Genomic DNA, 13,628 nt, shown 5'->3' on the forward strand with positions numbered 1-13,628 from the left:
CTCTTTTTTGATGGGATCCTTGTCTGGTTTTGGGATCAAGGTGATGCTGGCCTCATAAAATGAGTTTGGAAGTTTTCCTTCCATTTCTATTTTTTTGAACAGTTTCAGGAGAATAAGAATTAGTTCTTCTTTAAATGTTTGGTAGCATTCCCCTGGGAAGCCGCCTGACCCTGGGCCTTTGTTTATCTGGAGATTTTTCTTCTTTTTTTATTTATTTTTTATTATTTATTTATTTATTTATTTTTAAAAAGATTTTATTTATTTATTTGACAGGGACAGATCACAAGTAGGCAGAGAGGCAGGCAGAGAGAGAGAGGGAAGCAGGCTCCCTGCTGAGCAGAGCCCCTGATGCGGGACTCAATCCCAGGACCCTGAGATCATGACGTGTGCCAAAGGCAGCGGCTTAACCCACTGAGCCACCCAGGTGCCCCTATCTGGAGATTTTTGATGACTATTTCAATCTCCTTACTGGTTGTGGGTCTGTTCAGGTTTTCTGTTTCTTCCTGGTTCAGTTTTGCTAGTTTATATGTCTCTAGGAATGCATCCATTTCTTCCACATTGTCAAATTTGTTGGCATAGAGTTGCTCATAATATGTTCTTATAGTTGTTTGTATTTCTTTGGTGTTGGTTGTGATCTCTCCTCTTTCATTCATGATTTTATTTATCTGGGTCCTTTCTCTTTTCTTTTTGATAAGTCTGGCCAGGGGTTTATCAATCTTAATTCTTTCAAAGAACCAGCTCCTAGTTTCGTTGATTTGTTCTATTGTTTTTTAATTTCTATTTCATTGATTTCTGCTCTGATCTTTATGATTTCTCTTCTCCTGCTGGGTTTAGGGTTTCTTTCTTGTTCTTTCTCCAGCTCCTTTAGGTATAGGGTTAGGTTCTGTACTTGAGACCTTTCTTGTTTCTTGAGAAAGTCTTGTACCGCTATATATTTTCCTCTCAGGCCTGCCTTTGCTGTGTCCCACAGATTTTGAACCATTGTGTTTTCATTATCATTTGTTTCCATGAATTTTTTCAATTCTTCTTTAATTTCCTGGTTGACCCGTTCATTCTTTAGAAGGATGCTGTTTAGTCTCCATGTATTTGGGTTCTTTCCAAATTTCCTCTTGTGATTGAGTTCAAGCGTCAGAGCATTGTGGTCTGATAATATGCAGGGAATGATCCCAATCTTTTGATACCAGTTGAGACCTGCTTTATGACCCAGGATGTGATCTATTCTGGAGAATGTTCCATGTGCACTAGAGAAGAATGTGTATTCTGTTGCTTTGGGATGAAATGTTCTGAATATATCTGAGTTGTCCATCTGGTCCAGTGTGTCATTTAAGGCCTTTATTTCCTTGTTGATCTTTTGCTTGGATGATCTGTCCATTTCAGTGAGGGGAGTGTTAAAGTCCCCTACTATTATTGTATTATTGTTGATGTGTTTCTTTGATTTTGTTATTAATTGGTTTATATAGTTGGCTGCTCCCAGTTTAGGGGCATAGATATTTAAAATTGTTAGGGCTTCTTGTTGGATAGACCCTTTGAGTATGATATAGTGTCCTTCCTTATCTCTTATTATAGTCTTTGGCTTAAAATCTAATTGATCTGATATAAGGATTGCCACTCCTGCTTTCTTCTGATGTCCATGAGCATGGTAAATTGCTTTCCACCCCCTCACTTTAAATCTGGAGGTGTCTTCGGGTTTAAAATGAGTTTCTTGTAGGCAACATATAGATGGGTTTTGTTTTTTTATCCATTCTGATACCCTGTGTCTTTTGATTGGGGCATTTAGCCCATTAACATTCAGGGTAACTATTGAGAGATATGCATTTAGTGCCATTGTATTGCCTGTAAGGTGACTGTTACTGTATATTGTCTCTCTTCCTTTCTGATCTACTAATTTTAGGATCTCTCACTGCTTAAAGGACCCCTTTCAATATTTCCTGTAGAGCTGGTTTGGTGTTTGCAAATTCTTTCAGTTTTTGTTTGTCCTGGAAGCTTTTTATCTCTCCTTCTATTTTCAATGATAGCCTAGCTGGATATAGTATTCTTGGCTGCATGTTTTTCTCATTTAGTGCTCTGAATATATCATGCCAATTCTTTCTGGCCTGTCAGGTCTCTGTGGATAAGTCTGCTGCCAATCTAATATTTTTACCATTGTATGTTACAGACATCTTGACCCAGGCTGCTTTCAGGATTTTCTCTTTGTCACTAAGACTTGTGAATGTTACTATTAGTTGACGGGGTGTGGACCTATTCTTGTTTATTTTGAGGGAGGTTCTCTGCACCTCCTGGATTTTGATGCTTGTTCCCTTTGTCATATTAGGGAAATTCTCTCCAGTAATTCTTTCCAATATACCTTCTGCCCCCCTCTCTCTTATTTCTTCTTCTGGAATCCCAATTATTCTAATAATCTTTCATCTTATGGTACCACTTGTCTCTCGAATTATCCCCTCGTGGTCAAGTAGTTGTTTGTCTCCCTTTTGCTCAGCTTCTTTATTCTCTGTCATTTGGTCTTCTATATCACTAATTCTCTCTTCTGCCTCATTTATCCTAGCAGTAAGAGCCTCTATTTTTTATTGCATCTCATTAATAGCTTTTTTGATTTCAACTTTGTTAGATTTTAGTTCTTTCATTTCTCCAGAAAGGGCTTTTATTTCTCCAGACAGGGTTTCTCTATTATCTTCCATGCCTTTTTCGAGCCCAGCTAGCACCTTTAGAATCGTCATTCTGAACTTTAGACCTGACATATTACCAATGTCCATATTGATTAGGTCTCTAGCCTTTGGTACTGCCTCTTGTTCTTTTCTCCCAAAATTTTAAAGGAAGAAAAATTTATATATACACAAAAATAAGGGTAAATACGATGAAGGGATAGAATATGACTGTAAAGATGAAAATTAAAAGAAACTCTAAAAAAAAGGAATTAATAAGATACGTTGGTTGGAAAAAGAAAGAAAAAGAACGTGGAGAGAATTTGCTCAGGTTGGAGCCTAGAACAAAGCCCTGTGCTAGCTTTAAGGTGTATTTTGATCTATTAGAATAAATTGTATCCCAAAATTTTGTATAAGAAAAAACCCTGTATGTATACCAAAAATAAAGTTAGGTACAATGAAGGATAAATTATGACTATAATAATGAAGGTTTAAAAAAGTTTTTTTTTTTTTAAGCAAGGTATTGTTAAGAGAAACTAGTTAAAAAATGTTAAAAGAGGAAAGAGGAAAAGTTAAAAAAATTAGAATAAGATAAAAATTAAATTAAAAACAATTTAATTAACTTTGCAAGACGAAAGAATCATGGGCATAAAGCCATGAATTCCATGCTTTGCTTTCCCTTCCTTTGAATTCCGCTGTTTTCCTTGATCAGTGAGCTTGGTCTTGGCTGGATGTTCTTGCTGATCTTCTGGGGGAGGGGCCTATTGTAGTGATTCTCAAATGTCTTTGCCCATGGCGGATGATTCTCAAATGTCTTTGCCCGAGGCGGAATTGAGCTGCCCTTGCCAGGGGCCAGGCTAAGTAATCTCCTTAGGTTGGTTGGCTCTTGGAGCTTTTGTTCCTTAAATGCTTTCCATAGCACTCTAGAGGATGAGAATGAAAATTGCAGCCTCCTAATCTCCAGCCCGGAGGAGCCAGGAGCTTGGGGCCCCACTCCTCAGTATGCCCTCCGCGAAAAGCTCTCAATCACTCCCGTCTCCCTGGTCTCCAGTCAAGCTCTGAGCTAACCCGGACTGTGACCAAGCATTTCTGTCTCTGGTACACAGTCCCATTAGGAGTCTCCAAACCTGGCAGATCCAGGCACTCTTCTCTTCCAGTGGATAGAGGTGGGTCTCCCCAGATCTGCCTCTTATGGGGTCTCTGCTCAAAGAGCAGTGGCCTGACTGTGCCATGGATTACATTTAAGGTAACCCCTAGCTGAGAACTCGCTCTTTGGCTCTGTCTCTATAGCCGGCTTCCTGGCTCTGATACCTGTGAGCTCTGCTACACTCAGACACCCCTGATCTTTCAGTGACCCTGCAGGACCTGAGACCACACTGTCCCCACGAGGGCTCCACCCCTGCTTAGCTTCTGGAGCGATGTCCCTCAGTGGAGCAGACTTTTAAAAGTTCGAATTTTGTGCTCCATTGCTCCACTTCTTGCTAGGAGCTGGCCCCTCCACCCGTGGTCTATCTTCCTGTCACTTTGGATTCATTTCTTCACACATCCTACCTTTCAGAAAGTGGTTGATTTTCTATTTCTAGAAATACTCCTCTTCTCTTCAATCTCCTGTTGGGGTTGTAGGTGTTTGGAATGGTTTGATAACTATCTAGCTGAACTCCTGCGATCTGATGTCTTCTCAGTCTGCTACTCCTCCGCCATCTTGACTCCTTGGTCCGCCATCTTGACTCCTTGGAATTTTAACACATTTTGATACTCAGTTGCCTTATTTCCTCTTTTCCAGAGACTGATTAGATTCATCCAGAATCAAGCCTAGGCATCAAGTATTCCTTTTGTATAAGAAAGAAAGGAAATTCAGAAACATACATATAATGCTGCAATAAGTAGAAAGGTGCATATATCTTTTCAAGTTAGTGTTTTGTTTTCCCAAGGTAAGTACCCAGTAGTAGAATTGCTAGATCATATGGCTAATTTTATTTTTAATTTTTCAAGGAAACTCCACACTGTTTTCCACAGTGGCTGCATCAATTTACATTCCCACCAATAGTTCATGAGGATTCCTTTTTCTCCACTTCCTCACCAATATGTTATTTCTTGTCTTTTTGATTCTAGCAATTCTGACAGGTTTAAGTTTGTGATCTTGATTTGCATTTCCCTGATGATTAGTGATGTTGAACATCTTTTCCTGTGTCTGTTGGGCATTTATATGTCTGGAAAATGTCTGTTTGGGAATTTTTATTGCAGCACTATTTGCAATAGCCGAGATATGGAGGCTACCCAGGTGTCCTTTAGTAGATGAATGGATAAAGTAGTGGCGCGCGCATGCACACGTGCACGCACGCGCACACATGCGCACACACTGCACTGGAATATTAGCTGTAAAAAAGACCGAGATCTTGCTATTTGCAATGACATGAAGGGACATAGAGGTTATAATGCTAAGAAAAATAAGTCAGACAGAGAAAGACAAATACCATATGATTTCATTTGTATGTAGAATTTAAGAAACAAAACAAATGAACTAATGAGGAAAAAAAGAGACAAACAATTACCACCCCCCTGCCAGACTCTTACATATAAAGAATAAACTTGTGGCTGTTAGAGGGGAGATAGGTGGGAGGATGGATGAAGTAAAGGAGATTAAGAATATACTTACCATGGTGAGCACTGAGTAATATATAGAATTATACAACCCTTATATTGTACACCTGAAACATACATATATCCGCTTATTTTTATATAAACACATAAAGTATAAACCAGAAAACAATGAAGTTGGTTACCTACAAGGGATGATAAAGAGATGGAATGGAAGTGCTGGTATATTGTAGGAGTTCATTTCTGTTGGCTTGCAGGAACCAACTGTTAATTTTTCCGGTTTTGCATGTTGGTTGATGTTATAATGGTAGTGTGAGATTAGCCACGTGGTAGTGTGACTAATAATTTCCATACCATGAAAATAAGCAAATGTTATAAGTTTGGACTGTTTTCCTCTAGTGGTGCAGCATCCATGGGGTAGAAGGGAAATGAAGGGAGGGTCATGTCTTTGAGTATACTTTTTAAAATACATATTTGTCTTTTAGAATCATGTCAGTGTTCCATATAGTCAAAAATAAAAATAAATAGATAAGAATGGGAAGGCTTAAAAAAACCCCTAAAACTGAAAGTGAATGGAAAAAAAATGTACCATTGTATTCCAAGTGAATACTTATAACCACATTGAAGGGGGGAAAAGAATAATCCCTGTAACCACAGTATTTGACTACACATCAGTCTTGAATAGGATGAAGTTGGAAGGGATAGTGAGTGCAAGAATTACAAACAAATTCTGAATTCTTTTTAGGAGGTTGGCTTATTATAGTGGCATGGGTGAGGCAATAATGAAACTATTTTAGATGTATAACACTGAGCAAAAAGTCAATATTGTGAATCAGTATTTTCACTTGGAAGAAGGTACATACAAATATGGCTTGGGGGAGGTGGAAAAGGTCTAGATTTGAATTGAAGGTTTGCTGTGAACTCATGATTCCTAATATATATATGTGTGTGTGTGTGTGTGTGTGTTTGTGTGTGTGTGTGTATAGATATAGGTGTAGGTAGTATAGATATATAGATATGTATCCCATCTTGCTAAATAAGCTAAGAAGCAGGGACTGGGCAATGTAGGTGGAAGATGAACCTGAACAAACAAAAAGATGATGGCATATCATAGGGACATATGATCCAACTTAAAGGGCTCCCTACTGGTAAAAAAAACCCACAGGTATTAATTATAAATAGTTAAAACTGGTATTCATATTTCCATATGGACTATAAATACATAAATAAGTGCATAAATAAGTAGATAAATGATGAAATGAATAATTGGGGGGTGGGTAAGAGGGCTCTCGCTTACGGTAGAATGTTGAGTGCTTACTGATAAATGCAGAGGGACTATTCAATTTTATAAAATTAAAATGACCGCTGAGGTTCAAGAACATCATGTACCCCTAGATAATGATACTTTGAGGAAGAAAGCTACATCACCTATTTAGTATGCTGCTCAGAAAAGCATAACCTGAATCTAATTGTGAGAGAAGTCCCAACTAATGAAGCCTTTATTTTACAAAAGTGAGGTGCTATATTCTTCCAAAGTCCCAGAACAGAAAGGAAGGTTGTAGAAATGTTCCTATATTAAAGGAGGCTAAAGGCAATATTTGAACCAAGTCTAAATTATATACTTGAAGGGGAAAAATGCAACAGAGGCATTATTAGATCAGCTGACAACTTTGGAATATGAATAGTTGATTAGATAAAACTATATCATTGATACATTTACTGAAGTTGATAACTGTGCTTCAAATATGTTAAAAAAATCCATATTTTTAGTAAACACATACCAAAGTATTAAGGGGTAAAGGGACATGACATATGTAACTTTTCATTAAATGGTTCTATATATATGCTGCATGTTTTTGTGTATGTGTGTGTGTGTGTCTCTACAGAGACACACACACACACAGGGAGACACAGAGAGGAAGGAATGGATATATTGAAAGAAAGAGAAAGAGAGTGTGGGCAAATGAAAAAAACAAATGGCATAATGTTAACAGTGGGTGAATCTGGGTAAATATTATACATATTTTCTTAATTATTTTTATTCATGTAATTTTTTCTGTAAATTTGAAATTAATTCCAAATAAAAAGTTAAAAAAATATAATGCTATACTTCATGAGTTATTATATGTATGCTTAACATTAAGTTAAATATTACAAGTTTATAATAAATTTATTATAAGTTTATAAATTGAATATTATAAGCTAAACCAGATTTATATATCTCTTGCATCTAAGATTTTTTTCTTAAGATATTTAATGATATTGTTGAATTAATTGAATATATATATCAAGGAACTTTGTCAATTTGTGTTAATTTTATTACATAAAAGAAACCATGGGTGAGCCTGTGGTGGGTATTAGGGAGGGCACATATTGCATGGAGCACTGGGTGTGGTGCATAAACAATGAATTACGGAACACTGAAAAAATAAAATTAAAAAAATTTAAAAAAATAGAAACCATGTTAGATCATATAGGTTTTTTGTTTATTATCTTAACTTACAGAATAATTTAAATGTGAAGATTGTCCATACATTATAATCTAGAATCTCATCTTGAGATAATTTCCTTCAAAATGTCTATTTAGCATGGTAAAATACATAATGCATTACTGTTTTAATATATATATATGATTTTACTAAAAGTTATATATTTTATGTTTTGATAGGTATAAGATCTTAATTCATCTGTATTTTTCACTCCGTTAAGAAATAAATTAAACTCCATATGTTATATTAACTAAGAAGGCAGCTTTTAACTCATGAAATATCAAAATGTACTATATAGTACCTTTTTCATTGGCATATTCTCCTTTTCTTTATCAGAGATTTGTACCTATCAAGTCAATCACTCCAGCTCCTGGCACATATAATGAATCTCGAACTGCTTTCAATTCCTTGAAGAAAACACCAGCACTGAAAAGTACTCCATTTGGTCAAAGTGCTGCTCGATTCACACAGGACTCCAGGACAAAGGAAATGCCAGGTTAGTAATTAATCCACGTAGTTTTGTAACTTAATATTCAAGGCGGATTACCAAAAAGTACATATTTTTTGTTCTGTGGTTTGTGTTGTCATTTTAAGTCACATTTTTTAAAGTATTGACCATACACTAGACACAGATACATTAAAAATAATGTATAATTTTAAAAAAAGATTTCAATTTAACATGTCACATATCTTATTGGTAATTTTCTATTATTTTCCTTCATTCAATAAATTTCCTATTTCTCTTTATGAGTGAACTTATTTATCAACTATGTGGTCACTGCCAGTATTTTAACTTATGAAATGCACTTTCGTTAAAACTTTATTTTGGGGTTATCCTAAAATGTTCTAGTGTTCTCACTGGATATTTTAGTATATAGAACTAAGAATCTAGCACAAAAATAACTTATGTAAATGTTAACATATAGTTATGTGTTGCTGCATCGCAATCTCAATGGCATGAAAACACAGGGTTTTCTTTTGTATCTTATTATTTTGTGGGATGGCTGGAAGGCAGAGCTTAGATATGGCTGTCATTCAGTGTGCATGCATAGCTTCAGCATTGCTGCCCCAGGGTAGCTGCTCTTTTAATTTGGTAGCTCAGGACTCTACAAGACATGGCAGGATGCTGCAAGCCTTATTTCCTAATGTTAGAAATCCCACATTCCATTTGTTAATCAGGTTACTAAGGGCACTACATATTGAACAGAAGAGCATAACACTTTATCTCTTAATGCCATGGGTAACAAAGAATTTTTGGCCATCTTTAATTTACTATAGAGTACCCTCTGCCCACAGAACATTTACAGTTGTCCTCCATGTTTTCTCCAGGCCTCCAAAGTCTCATGTAATTATGGTGTGATCTTGAAGTCCAGGATTTTGTTACCTAAGACTTGTATTGCTATAGGTCAGAATTTTTGGGTGTGATACTTTAGAGAAGCTTCTTGAGTATGACTTCTATCTGTTAGACAAGCTGTGAACTAAAGACACACATTATCTGCCTCACACATCCCAAAACACAGCAATGGGAGAATTACAGGATATTCATACTACATGCTCCTATTCAGAAAAGAGAAAGCTAGAAGCCCTTAATAATCATAATCCTATAACAGCTATGAAATCTAACTAGGCACATTTTATAGTTTCCTTGATTAGGGCCCAGTTGGGCTCCCTGGGAATGATTTTCCAAGGTCCTTTGTTCTGCCTTTTGGGCTCTTGATTTTAAATCATCCTTCCTTTTCTGTAAGAAATAGGCTGTGTTTCTGGCTGCCTAACTTGCTTACACCAAGTTCCACCCACTGTGTTCTGGCAGGACTGCCCTTCTGAGTCAAGATTGCCACAGTCCCAGAAGATAAGATCCCTTGCCCCAGAAACCCCTGTCCATACCACATCTCCTGATCAGAGAGTTTTGCAGGATTTCAGTTCTGGCAGAGTTGGTGTCAGGTCTCATTTCACAAGCAGACCAGAGTGCACCTAGTTAAAAACTCACCACATTCAGTCCAGGGACCAAACACAGCAGGCAAGGAGAGCCTCTACAGACAACTGGTCTGAAGTTTAGAGCAGCCAAAATACAATAGCATAGTGCATGCAGCACACCTGGAGACATTTCATGAAGTGGTACACCCTGAGCACTACATGACCTCTTTTTCATTAGGTTATTACTCTCAGGAGCAGGCGACGTAACTGGCTTTTCTAACAGAGAAGAAGGCAGAGATTTAGACAAAATTCTAAGACAGAAGAATTTATTCCAAATGAAAGAACAAGATAAGGCCACGGTCAGAGATCTAAGCAAAAACAGATACAAGTAACATGCCTGATGGAGAATTTAAAGCAACAATCCTAATGATACTCACAGGGCTGGAGAAAAGAATAGAAGACATTAGGGAGACCCTTATCACCGAGATAAAAGAGTTAAGAAAGAATTAATCAAGAGATGCAGAATACAAAAAACGAGACTGGACATGGGCTTGATGCAATTAACAGCAGGCCAGAAGAATCAGAGGAATGAATTAGTGACTTAGAAGACAAAATAATGGGAAATAATAAAGCTGAACAAAAAGGAGAGTAAGAATTATGGGACATGAGAGTAGGCTTTGGGAGTTCGTGACTCCAACAGATGTAATAACATTTGTATTACAGAAGTCCCAGAAGAAGAAGAGAGAGAAAAGGGAGTAGAAAATTTATTTTAGGAAATAATAGCAGAAAATTTTCCTAAAATGAGAAAGGAAACAGATATCTAGATCCAGGAGGCACAGAGAACTCCCATCAAAATCAACAAAAGCAGGTCCACACCAAGACATATTGTAATTACACTTGTAAAATATAGTGATAAACAATCTTAAGAGCAGCAAGACAAAGGAAATTCTTAATTTACAAGGGAAGACCTTTAAGGCTAGCTGGAGATTTCGCAACAGAAATTTGTCAAGCCAGAAGGAAGTGGCATGATATATTCAAAGTGCTAAATATGAAAAATTTGCAGCCAATAGTACTTTATCCAGCAAGGCTATCATTCATAATAGGAGAGATAAAGAGTTTGCCAAACAAACAAAACTAAAGGAGATCATGGCCACTACACTAAGAAATATTAAAGGGAACCCTTTGAGTTCAAAGGAAAAACCAAAAGTGACAAAGATAAGAAAGGATCAGAGAAAATATCCAGAAACAATGACAAGACAGGTAATAAAATGTCAATAAATGCAAATCTACCAATAATTACTTTGTGACTATAAATGGACTAAATACTCCAGTCAAAGCCACAGGGTGTCAGAATCAATAAACAAACAAGACCCATCTATATGCTGCCTACAAAAAACTCATTTTAGAGCAAAGACACCTGCAGATTGAAAGTGAGGGGTTGGAGAAATATCTATCATGCAAATGGATGTCAAAAGGAAGCCAGAGTAGCAATATTTATGTTGGATAAACTATACTTTATTTAATTAATTTATTTTAAATATTTATTTATTCATTTGAGAGAGAGAGAATGCAAGAGCATGGGAAGGAGGAGCAAAGGGAGAGGGAGAGAGAAAAATTCGAGGAGATTCCACGCTGATTGCAAAGCCCGACATGGGGCTCGATCTCACGACCCTGAGATCATGACCTAAGCCAAAGCCAGGAGTTGGTTGCTTAACTGACTGTGCCACTCAGGTGCCCCGAAACTAGACTTTAAAATAAAGACTTTAGAAAGAGACAGAGAAGGGCATTATATAACCATAAAGGGGTTGATACAACAAGATATAACATTTGTAAATATTTATGCACCCAACATGGGAGCACCCAAATATATAAAATGATAACAAACATAAAGGAACTAATTGACAATAACATAATAATATTAGAGGAGTTTTACACCCCACTGACATCAATGGAAGGGTCATCTAAATAGAAACTAACAAGGACACAGTGGCTTTGAATGCTACTCTGGACCAGATGGTGACTTAACATATATTCAGAACATTCTATCCTAAAACAGCAGTATACATATTGTTTTCAAGTGTACATGGAAGGTTCTCCAGAATAGATCACATATTAGGTCACAAAACAGGCCTCAACAAATACAAAAAGATTGAAATCATTTTCTGACCACAACACTAAGAAACTAGAAGTTAACCACAAGAAAAAATTTGGAAAGACCACAAATACACAGAGATTAAACAACATGCTACTAAACATTGAACGGGTCAACCAAGAAATCAAAGAAGAAGTAAAAAAAAGACATGGAAACAAATGAAAATGAAAGCACAGTGGTCCAAAACCTTTGGAATATAGCAAAAGTGGTTTTAAGGGATGTACATAGCAATAAAGGCTTACCTCAAGAAGCAAGAAAAAATTCTCAAAGAAGTAGGCTGTGTTTGTAGTTGGAGCTTTCGCCTATAGAAAATGAGGGGTCTACAACCACTTTTCATTTTGCAGTGTTGTTGTCTCTTTCTTTCCAAGTTTGTATAATTCCCTTTTAAAAAAAACTTTGTGGGCATCTGGGTGGCTCAGTTGGTTAAGCAACTGCCTTTGGCTCAGGTCATGATCCTGGAGTCCCAGGATCAAGTCCCACATCAGGCCCTCTGCTCATTAGGGAGCTGGCTTTTCCCTCTGCCCCTCACCCCTTTCATGCTCTCTCTCTCTCTCTCAAATAAATAAAATCTTTAAAAAAAAAAACTTTGTAAGTACCTTATTATATTGACTTAGAATCAAATACACTGGACAAAAGCCACATTCACATATACTTCGTGGGAAAACCCTTGTCTACTTTAAGTCACCTTTGGTGCTGCTGTGTTTTGATACTCTTAGATTCTTCTGAACATTATTATTTTAGCCAAAAGGGTCTATGACATATGACCTTAAAATTCTTGGAAGCCTTTCCTTTAACTGAAAAATTCTATGACATACTATCTTAAATCTTTCTGAGGTCTTAACAAAGGGTCTTGCAGTCATACCCTGGATTTGGTCTTCGCTCTCAGACCATTTCTTGAGAGCTTTTTGCTATTGTAGAGATGGGATAAAAAATAATTTTACTTTCAAACCCATAAATTTTGATTTCTCCTTGAAAACAACAGTTTGAACTCATCTTTTTCTTTCCATACCTTGTCACACATGGCTAAAAACAACCAGTTAGCCCTTTGGATATTCAACCTGAAAACTTCCTTAGCTAGAAACTACTTATTTGTTAAATATTTTCTTCATTATCTCAAGCATTAGTTTTGTTAAAATCTCAGCCATTACATTATTCAAGTTGTCTTTTCTCTAGCCTCCAATAGCATTTTCTTCCTGACCCTTAAGCCATCATTAACTGTCCTGTCATGTCCCTTTCTCTAAGTCTTGAGTTATTCCAGCTTCTGACCCATTGCTATAAATTTTGTTATGATAATTTGTTATGGTATGTCTCTACTGGTACAAAATTATTTACTACTCATGCCATTGAGAAGTTGAGTCTTCTTTGTCTCCATTCCAGTCTTGGTTAGTCTGGTGTCTTTTCTGACCAATAACATGCAGTGGAAGTGATATTTTAGCACTTCTTAGGCAAAATCATGAGCTTTACAGTATATAACTGGGCCTGTTGAAACAGTTGGTCTTGGAGTCCTGAGCCTCTGTGCAGTCTGAGTATTCTAAGACTGCAGTTCTGAAGAGGTCATGTGTAGGTGGCTGGCACTACACCAGCTGAGCCTATGAATCTGAAATCCAAAATATTTCTAAATATGAACTTATTGACTGGTCCAGCTGCCTTAGAATTGGGTCTTGTTTTCAGTTTTGTGGTCTACTGTATTATGAATAAAGCACTACAAATTCCCTAAAGGTTAGTTTATTTGTAAAGGGTACAGTTAAATTATGATGACCCTTCCATGCTAATCCTGAATCTTACATAATTTAAGAATTACTGAGAATGGCCTAATGGAACTTCAATTTTTTTCTG

At 36.8% G+C, this 13,628-nt stretch overlaps 1 protein-coding gene across 1 annotated transcript in view; it reads left to right on the forward strand.

Annotated features, from left to right (window-relative positions):
• The window catches only part of LOC111153773 (sperm tail PG-rich repeat containing 2), a 596,073-nt gene that overhangs the window by 136,870 nt on the left and 445,575 nt on the right, over window positions 1-13,628 (forward strand). The window contains exon 6 of the mRNA XM_022513010.1: window positions 8,063-8,222. Coding sequence (XP_022368718.1) covers window positions 8,063-8,222 — 160 coding nt within the window. The remainder of the gene's footprint in view (window positions 1-8,062; window positions 8,223-13,628) is intronic.

Source organism: Enhydra lutris, unplaced genomic scaffold, assembly GCF_002288905.1.
Source record: "Enhydra lutris kenyoni isolate GAN:26980312 unplaced genomic scaffold, ASM228890v2 scaffoldscaffold3, whole genome shotgun sequence".
In the NCBI taxonomy this organism is placed as follows: domain Eukaryota; kingdom Metazoa; phylum Chordata; class Mammalia; order Carnivora; family Mustelidae; genus Enhydra; species Enhydra lutris.